The 9,853-nt window shown below is 38.0% G+C and overlaps 1 protein-coding gene across 2 annotated transcripts; it reads left to right on the top strand.

The window, feature by feature from the left end:
* The first annotated feature begins 4,257 nt into the window (after positions 1 to 4,257).
* Positions 4,258 to 9,196, top strand: LOC121656292 (40S ribosomal protein S19). Of its 2 annotated transcripts, none has more exons than XM_042011325.1 (6): positions 4,258 to 4,547; positions 4,809 to 4,879; positions 6,413 to 6,513; positions 8,087 to 8,270; positions 8,359 to 8,413; positions 8,830 to 9,196. In XM_042011325.1, exons 2-6 carry the CDS (start codon positions 4,809 to 4,811, stop codon positions 8,875 to 8,877), a joined length of 459 nt encoding a protein of 152 aa, XP_041867259.1. In that variant the 5' UTR covers positions 4,258 to 4,547; the 3' UTR covers positions 8,878 to 9,196. The 2 variants fall into 2 exon arrangements, with proteins under 2 accessions (XP_041867259.1, XP_041867258.1); XM_042011324.1 differs by having other exon boundaries at positions 4,258 to 4,536; positions 8,830 to 9,195.
* The last annotated feature ends 657 nt before the right edge of the window (positions 9,197 to 9,853 follow it).

Here is a 9,853-nt window from a genome sequence, read left to right as displayed (position 1 = left end):
GAGCATGGGAAAGGATAAGGACAGGTACATTCGTATACTCACAAATGAATGAGCGGGTGACCGCAGAAGTGATGACAAACCATGTCAGAAAACAAAATTAAGGGCGACCAGAGAGTGCAAGTCTGAGTTTGTAGAGCGGTCCAGTTTCTTCTAAGAGTTTTGCTTTTTCTCCTCTTTCCTGTGATTATGCCAATTCCTATGCAGCTGTCCCTCCTCCCGAGTCTAACCCCTACTGGTCCCTCTTCCCTCTCCCGTTTGTTTTTCTTGCCGATACTCTTTCTCCTACGGATCTCTCTCTCCCTTCCCCTGTCTTTCACGCTTTCTCCCGCAGACCACGTTCTCCGTTTTCCCCTCATTCTTTGCCTGCTTTCTTCATATGTCCATTCATCTGACACGATTTTGCTTCCTTCAACTCTCAGCTTCCTCTTCTGAATACAGATACGATTATTTAAAAAGGTTTCTGGATAGTAGTCGAGTTCCACGGTGGAAAAAAAAAACAGCAGCAGAGAAAAAACTGTTGACAGGAAAGGACAAGCGGCTTGTGGCATGCAGTCTAATGCGGGGACAATCCACGGCCTACGTTTTTTCAGGGGCGCCACACATAGTAAGCGTGAGCGTCTGAGTGGTGTTTGTTCCATAAATGAGGGCACAACCGAAAGCAAATATAGGTAAGCTAAAGAAAAGTAAAAGGAAAAAGCTGATTTCACTGCAGTTGGTTTCCAGTGAAAGTGAATAGTAAGGGCGCGTGAGGGAAATGAGTGGGAAGGAGTCCGGGGTGTGTGCATGTGTGTGTGAGAAGAGGTGGGAGGGGAGAAAAAGGAGAGCCAGAGAGAAAGCGAGAGACTGGAGGTTAATGGAGAAATCCAAGAGGGAGGGATAGAGGAGGAGTGTGTCAGTAGGGAGAGGAAAAAGAAAGAAAGGGGGCAGGAATGGGAATAATTTTTCTTTTTTTTTTTTTTTTAACACTCAAGGTATTCAAATTTTGTGCTCGGTTTCAAAGCTAATGCCTTCGCTTTCTACATGAAGAAAATAGAGAGGAAGAAAGACGAGGAGAAAGAGCTACTGTGAGCTTTGTCTAAAGCTCCTGCCGTTCCTTTTCCTGGTTTCCTTTCTGCTCCGGCTCTCCTCTATTCAGCCTATTTTCTGCACGTGCACTTGAACTCTAAATCCTGTCTGCTTTTCCCTCCCCTCGCTTCTCTCTCTAACTGCGCATCTGTGTGTCCCTGCCTCTTTCGCCCTCCCTCTCTCCTCGGCAGAGGCTTGAAATAGTGCTAGCAGGCAGGAGAGCGCGAGGGGAGGGAGAAGGAGGGCGAGGGGGACAAAAAGGGGAGAGAGATGTTGAGGGGGGGGGAGGGGAAGAAGCTTAGACGGGCTGACACGGAGAACACAGACCCGCCGTGTGTGTGTGTGTGTTTGTGTGTGTGCGCGGTGCATAATGTAAACACACATTCATCTACCTCAGCTTTGGAAGCACTGTTTCATACGCTGATGGTAATGTGTTATGGCTTACAGTACATAAAAAAACATTACTTTTACGGAGCAGAGTGACATTTAAAACATTGTTTTAGATTTTTTTTTACAGTTAACAAAGTCAAAATACTCTTAAAACAAACTACTTAAAAGTATGGCAACTTTAAACAGGTTACATTTGATTTTTTCCTTGTTCTCAGTTTTAATTAATTGCGGTCAAGCTTTGTTATAAATTAGGAGAGCATTAGATAAAACAAAAATTAGGCTTGTCAGAATATCAGATTTTAAAGATTTAATATTCATATTATTGTTATATTTAGCATAAAAAAATTTCAGATGAATAGTGCTATCACATTCATCTTTAATTTTTCAATTAATGTCTGCCATCAGTAAATTGTCAACCGAAACAAATTCCCTTCCAACATTGTCTAAAGAGCCAATGATTGTTTTTTTAAAGTGTAACATTTAGATTCTAACTTTGGCTTTCCAACTTTTTCATAATTTTTTTTAAATAAAAAAAAAACCCTCTGAATTAAGATTAAATCTGCACAAAAACAAGTCAGATTTTTTGAGTGGGAAGTCTAGTCCACAACAACAATAAAGGTAAACTGCACTGCAGTCAAACTGAATTCCTGATCTCTCCTGAAGACACGAAAAAATCCCTGTTTTTATACTGTACGTGTCCAAAAAGATGTCATGGGTTATTCCCAGCTTCTGTGTTGCTTAATCATGTAAGCTCTGGCTCATAAAAAGCACTCCCAACCATTCCAATTATTTTCCTTTTTAATCTGCAGATTACTATAGTTTTCATACCTAAAATCAATCCTGATAGCTGCGATTAACCCATCCATAATAACTAAAAAAATTAATATTTTCCTTTTAAGAACTCCAATTGACAAGATATACCTGGATTTATATATACTTAATAAAATATTCAATATGAATGATTCAATAATTCTCCATAACTGAAGTAGGTCTTCTCTAACACTCACTTTAATAAATCTAAAAATAAAAGACTGCTGGTTACTGGACAGTTTTTTGTACAGATAGAATCGACTAAAAATAAATTCTAGTATATCCAAATTTATCTTTTTCCATGTTGCACATTGTAGACGGTCCCTGCACACTCATATCACAGCCAGCTGCACATAGAGACAAACACTATTTGTCTAGCTAGGAGGACGGCTCGTTTTGATAAAAAATTAGGTTGTATTTATTTTTTTCTAAGTGGCTACAGAAATAAAGAGACAGAGTTATATGTGTTTGAACAATGTTTCATACTTATACTCAGAGGAGAAGGGCTGCTCTGTTGTGTTGGTTTTGTGTCTTCTAAATTTATGGTGAAGAACGTCCTTACAGATGACATGTCAGGGTTTGAGTTTGGCTAAGATATTACTGTCTGTGTCGTCTTTGGACTGGCACAGATCTGCCAGTCACCAGTCACAGCCAACCAAGCAGAAAACCAGCAGATAGATAGTTTCATCTCCTGAATTATATATTTTTAACACAATATCAATATTTAATTTTTCTATGTCTTATTCATCATCAGTGCTGCTATTTCGAGCCAAACCCCAATCATAAGTTGTCAAAACCAAACAGAAATACCATGAACTTGCTTGTGATTTTTGCAAATGCGTAAAAAAATCTGAGCATAAAATAGAAAGGGGTAAAAAAAAAAGACCAAAATTCATACATAAAAGAAGCTGAGTTCTAAGCTAATCTCTCTATTTTTTATTTTTACCTTCAGTAAAGCTCAGATTTTACTTCCTGTTATGATGAAAACTCTTAAAGGAAGAAAATATAGATCTGAGAAATAATAATTAAACTTTTAAGTCAATATATGTACATTTTTCTGTATAATAAGTTTATTTAGAATGACTGTTCATCTGAATTTTTAGCTTTGTCAGTTTGATTCATTAAGGAAAAGGTTGCTCCTTCCATCTGGCAAACTTTTAGTGGTTTCTTCTCACAAATGTAGGGACAGCAGCTGGAATGCCTGAGGGATTCATTTTTTTGTTGAATATTATTGAAATTCTCAAAACAATTGCAGACATTGTGATATGTAGGTTGATGACTAAACAAAGGTCTGCAACACTATGGCTTAATGCAATGTTTATTGTGTCAGCAAAAGGAAAAGATGGGAGAAACAAAAAAGGAAGCTTTGATGGTTGCAAAAGAATATAGCTGAAAATCTGGTATTTTGATATATATTTTGATCAGCATGCCAGCTTTAGATTGCTTAAAAGTAATTAGGCATGAAAACTATAATGAGGACAACAGTAATAGTATTTGTTGCATACTCTTGTTTTATAAGCGTAGCATTTATTCTGGTAAACACAGACCTGTGTAACAGTCCCAATCCAAAAAGATGGCCCCTGATCGAGGCAAACATTGGCCACTATTAAAAGATTATATTTTAAAGAAATAGTAATGCATACCTCATCTTTGAAAACTAAAGATAATGTTTGCAGTAATCTTTTAATTCCTAAAATCACGTTATTTAATCTGTTTCTCAACCACAAAGGAGGTCTAAAAGCAACATATTAGGATAATTTCAAGTCAGCATAAGTTGCTGGATGAAAATAAAAAGAGCTACTAACCCTCTGGTTGTGTCTCCTTCACTCAGTCGGCTTCTCCTCTGTTACTGACTGCACCGCACTCCTATGAAAAGATTTGGGTCTGTTAAAATAGAGACGAGGGCCTTGGTGTAAAAATGCCACCACAACACTGCCCTCTGCTGGAACCAAGTCGTAATTACGCTCACACATATTTTCACTGTGTAAAGACTCGGTTTTTCTCACTGTTTAACCATCGGTTTCACAAATATAACTCTAATATAAATAAGGAATGATACCTTTAACCTTATTTGGATTTAAAGGGTGAGTTAAGTGGGAACTTGAAGCTGCAGGCGATGTAAATCCAGACTGTGGTCTCATCCTTTTTAAATGAGGACAGTCTCCCTTCATCCCTCGCCAGCATCCTTCCTTCTGCTGCTCCACCGCATTAGCTTCGGCTAACCTGCAACGACACCTCCGAACCTGAACGCTTGGCTGGGTGTTTTCAAAGATATATGAAAAGTAAGCTTAACTTCAGAAAATAGAGAATAGCAAAGACGTATGTAACTGTCTGGGGCGCCATGCTTGCCTGCTATCAGTTACATATACACCAGCTTAACTAGCTAGCTTAAGCAACTGTTAGCAAAAAAAAAAAAAAAAAAAAAAAAAAGGAGGGAGAGAGAGAGAGTTTCAACATGTCCAATAGCGCGCGGCACATTTCACCTGCTGTACCTTGCCTTATCGGGAAATTTTTAAGCTCATTGTCTCCCATTTGCTTTTTAGATGCCCAGTGTAACAGTGAAAGATGTCAACCAGCAGGAATTTGTCAAGGCTTTGTCGGCGTTTCTCAAAAAGTAAGTAGAATAGAAAGAAATAGCCACCAGTGATGCCTAAGAGGCAGTTATTTACCTGTCAGTCACTGGCTGATGGACTGAGAAGATATCTACTGACCTCAGTCTAATGAGATAATGTTTGGTATATATGAGGTTACCGATTTCCTAATGTCCTTGTTTATTATATGTTAAAAAAGTAAACATTTATTTTATGGGTTAAATAAATAAATAAACTACACCTGCATTTTCTATCCCTTCGGTATTAGAAATACATCTCATATGGCAATTTATAGTTTCTTATGGCACTTATGACTCAGTTACAGCACTGGCAAGTGTTGTGTAGACCAATGTGGTCCAGATATTAGCTGCCAGCTTGAATGTGGGTTACAGGAAGTGTCTTGTGGGCCACATGTGGACGTGGATTACAGCAAGTGTTGTGTGGCCCAGAAGTGGTCCAAATATGAGGAGCTGGTCTGGACTGGACATAAATTACAGAAGGTTTCTTATGGGTCACATCTGGCTAAGTTGTAGCAAAATTTTGGCTTCCACCCTTACATGGAATCAACGCAGTAAATCAAAGCTTAATATGGGCCAAACCAAACTGCAGAAGTGGGCCATATTTGGACCAAACATTTTTTACTATCTGGGTGGGAGAACTGTCATGGGCTTCTTGACTGATTTTGTGAAAAGAAGCAGAATCATTTCAAATTTCAATGCAACCCATTGGTTTCTTAAGTGGGTAGCTTTTTACTAACTGGCTTATTATAAATCATGTTATAGGCCTACTGAATTTGACCATATTGAGCAAAATTGAATTAAAACTGGACAGAGCCAGACTTGAATTCAGTTTGCTTTATCTCTCTGTGAGGTGACCTGAGATCATTTTCATTTTGAAATGCTGATATTTAAATAAACATAGCGTAATTTAATTAAACTGAATTAAATTAAAACACATTTACATTCAAATATGTATGCATAAAAGGGTGGTGCAGCTCTAACATAAGCTCCATCAGCCTGTCACTAAAGCCAAGCTTTCTGTTGCAGCACTCCCACACCCGCTACAGTCATCACTAACAATGGACCCCTGGAAACAGTGGGTCACTTCCAAGCACTGACAAAAACAGGATGACGACTCAACTGTTTATGTTTGTTTTGTTACAAGCATCTGTTGTGTTTCATTACTGGGACACTTTTCTCTGCATGGGATCAATGTCTTGTCTCATAAATCAGCCACATCCTCTTTGAATGATAAGTAGGTCTCTCTGTTTGTGAGTAGATTGATATTCTGTCAATGAAAAACTTTAAGTTCAACAGAAACAGGCTAAATTTAAAAAAATACGCTGAAAACAACATTGAGAACATCAATCCTGCCTTTTTTTCTTTTTGTACTTTCTGTTGCAGAAAGTAACAGTGTACCCTGGATACACATATGGTTCAGGCCATTATTATCGTTTATTATTGTAAGTGTTTAAAAGATCCCATTTTTGTAATTAACGTGTAAGGAAACAGTCCTATTAGTTTATTTATTACATCAACTGATAATGAATTTTTCAGGTCTGGCAAACTGAGAGTCCCAGAGTGGGTTGATACTGTGAAGCTTGCCAGGCACAAGGAGTTAGCTCCCTGCGATGACAACTGGTTTTACACCAGGGCAGGTTGGTTACTTTAGAAATGTTTCCCATAATGCATTGATTCACCCACATACAGATGTGATGATTGAACTATTCATTTAGCAAACTATTTAATCATTAAGAGACATTTAAATGTACATTTTGAGTCCATTAGATCAGATATGCAGCTTTTCTTTGACTCAGACTATTAATTGATGTCAATAAAAGATAAACAATTAGAATCTAAACAATTAACCAGAAAAAGAAGTGATTGCAAGAGAGAAAATGGAACGTAAGCATGTATTGACTTAATGAAGCGCAATGAAATTTTTAATCGTTGTCTCTTGTATGAACCCTCAGGTAATGCTGCATTAAAAACAAGCATGGTTATCTACTGAAAATCACTGTATAGGCTCAGGAACACTTCCAGCAAACTGTGTCTGTGAACACAATTTGCTGGGTAATCCATAAATGTAGGTTAAAGCTCGTTCATGCAAAGAAGAAGTCATGTGTGAGGCAACCATCTGGGCCAAAGCTCATTTAAAAAGGTCCCCCTGTTTGCTAGCAATAAAAAGGAGTCAAAGTGGCAGATTGGTCTGTAATCAGATTAATCACAATTTAAAATTGCTTTTGGAAACCATGGACATCGTATCCTGCAGACTAGAGAGGAGAGGGACCATCCAGCTTGTTATTAGCAGACAGCATCTCAGATGATATGGGGTTACATTAGTGCCTGTAGCATGGGCAACATATGTTCCTATCCAGCATTAAGGGAAAGCCTTGCATATTTCAGCAAGACAACAACCATATATTGCATCCATCACAACAGCATGGATTCACAGGATGCTGAACTGGCTTGCCTGCAGTCCAGACCTTTCACAAATAGAAAACATTCAGAGCATCATGAAATAAAAAATTTATAGCGGAGATCCAGGTGTTGATCAGCTAGAATCTTGAATCAGACAAAAATGTGACATTTCTCGTCTAAAACTCCAGCAACTGGTCTCACTTCCCAGAAATTTACAGACGGTTGTTAAAAGAAGAGGGATGTTACACAATAGCAAACAACACTCTGTCCCAACTTTTTTTGAGATGTGTTGCTGCCATCAAATTAAGTGAGGTAATATTTTCCATTAATTGATTATAATGCCCTGCTTTTAACGTCTGATATGTTGTTTATGTTCCAATGGGAATAAAATATAGGTTTATGAGGTTTGCAAATCATTGCATTTAGTTTTTATTTACATTTTACACAGTGTCCCAACTTTTTTGGAACTGGGATTGTACACTGTCCTGTATATCCCAGGTTTTCTGTCTTTATCGAAGCTGTTTCAGATGGTCATGTGATTTACAATCCTACACATCCACACGCTGAATTTTCCTAAACTTATAAATACATACAATAAAAGCACATGCACAGAGCAACTTTAGCTGATATGGATGTTATCTATAGAGGCTTATCAACTCCACCAGTGGAGTGAAAAATGTCACAGACGTGATAAAGTGGAATGTTTGAATTCATGTGTTCTGGGTGAACAAGTCAGAAGTGTTTCACATGATAAAAGAAGTACACATTGCAACATATAGCGTGAACTGAACTATTTGAATGTCTGGCCAGCATCTACGGCTCGTCATCTGTACTTGCGAGGAGGTGTGGGCGTGGGCTCCATGATCAAGATCTATGGAGGGCGTCAGCGGAATGGTGTATGCCCTGCCCATTTTAGTGTTGGCTCCAGGAATGTGGCGAGGAAGGTCCTCCAAGCTCTGGAAGGTCTCAAGATGGTGGAAAAGGACCCCAATGGGTAATAAGGATGAACACTGAGCACAAGGCTCTGAGGTGCTGATTGAGTAATACATTTATTTATTTATTTTTTACATTTGCCCTGACAGTGGTCGAAGACTTACTCCTCAAGGCCAGAGAGACCTGGATAGGATTGCTGGTCAGGTAGCTATGGCACATGTACTCATTTTATTAGTTTGCCCAACCCCTTTATATAGTTTAATCAGTTTTAAATGACTCCAACATTTTTATTCATAAAACACTTAATTTACATTGGTACAAAGAATCCTTTCCTGCTCATTTAATCATATAAAATTTGTAGATGCTTTTAATAAGAGTGACTATCTAAGAGAGTTTTCAAACACAATGAAACACAAGTGAAAACATGATCATGATAGCGGATAGCTCATAAGACACTCCCTGTGTCTACAGTCAGCTGTAGTGGCTCCCCCTTGTGTTTTGTATCAGTTATGTTTACAAAATATTGTAACCCTACATTTATGTGATGATGCTGCATATTTACTGTTTCCCTGTGATATTATGGCTGTGTGACTGGGCTGCCTTTTCTCTTGTATGTTCAGGTTGCCTCAGCAAGCAAGAAACAGAGAAGTCTACAAGGCACCATTTGAGGAAAGCATGCACTGAAAACTGAAATGTGAAATGCAGTTATCTTTTATTGCTTATTTATTCAAATTTGCTTGCCTTCCACATGAACCCCAAAGTAACCTTGAACAAAAGACATTTTATGAGATGCATGAGTCTATAATACAGGACAGTACAAATGAAATATTATGCATAAATGTTTGGAACAGTTTTTGCTTTAGACAGAAGCACCGGATCTACAGTATCACTAAGCAAGAGCATGTTAATGTTGTTGCCCGTCAATGAGAAGCTGTATAAAGCTATATAAAAATTAAAGACGTGATGGATTCTGCAACTCAGAATATTATGTGAAAGCAATTTATTAATGAGGTGTTTATGGATTAAATAACAGCACACCATGTTTTCCATCAAATCAGAGTATTCACACTGATAATGGGGTTGTTTTTTGCCAGATTTCATATTAGTGTTTCTCAGTTGCTAAAACATAAACCCCATTCTGTGAACCAAATTCTCAGTGACCTAAATTCAGGTTTCAAATAAAAAACACTCTTGGCCAAATTTTAAACACTGTTCAGGTACTTAGAAACTTATTTTTTACTAAACCTAAACACATTTCACATTAAACACTGGCAGTAAAATGAGAACACAACTCCCACAGCGCTGTCTCAGCTCAAAATTGAACATACATGTTTCTAATGACGTGATCAGACCAATTAGGCAGCATAAAAGTAATTTCAAAGTGCACAGGTGGCACATGTGCATCCATCTGCAACAGACAGAAACATATGGAGAGGCAGAGAAGGAAGAGTTCATGTGAGGTGATGGAGGGAGAAGAGGCTGAGGAAGACTGAGCACAATTACTATTAAAATTTGGTCAACTATTGTACACCATGTCCTTGTTCATGGAATCAAACTTTATTTATAAAGCACTTTTCATGCAGAATTGCAGCACAAAGTGCTTCACAAAAAAAAAAGTTTTTGCATTGTAAAAGCATCCTAAAA

Source organism: Melanotaenia boesemani, chromosome 17 (genome assembly GCF_017639745.1).
Source record: "Melanotaenia boesemani isolate fMelBoe1 chromosome 17, fMelBoe1.pri, whole genome shotgun sequence".
Taxonomy (NCBI): domain Eukaryota; kingdom Metazoa; phylum Chordata; class Actinopteri; order Atheriniformes; family Melanotaeniidae; genus Melanotaenia; species Melanotaenia boesemani.
The sequence above is the reverse complement of the archived record's forward strand: the minus strand, read 5'-3'. Positions and strand labels throughout refer to the sequence as shown.

Bases quoted from the DNA above. Each gene is read 5' to 3' on its own strand.
- LOC121656292 (XM_042011325.1), top strand. From the start codon at position 4,809: ATGCCCAGTGTAACAGTGAAAGATGTCAACCAGCAGGAATTTGTCAAG. The intron at 4,880-6,412 runs GTAAGTAGAATA...TGAATTTTTCAG, and splicing joins TTGTCGGCGTTTCTCAAAAA to GTCTGGCAAACTGAGAGTCC. The intron at 8,414-8,829 runs GTAGCTATGGCA...TTGTATGTTCAG, and splicing joins TGGATAGGATTGCTGGTCAG to GTTGCCTCAGCAAGCAAGAA.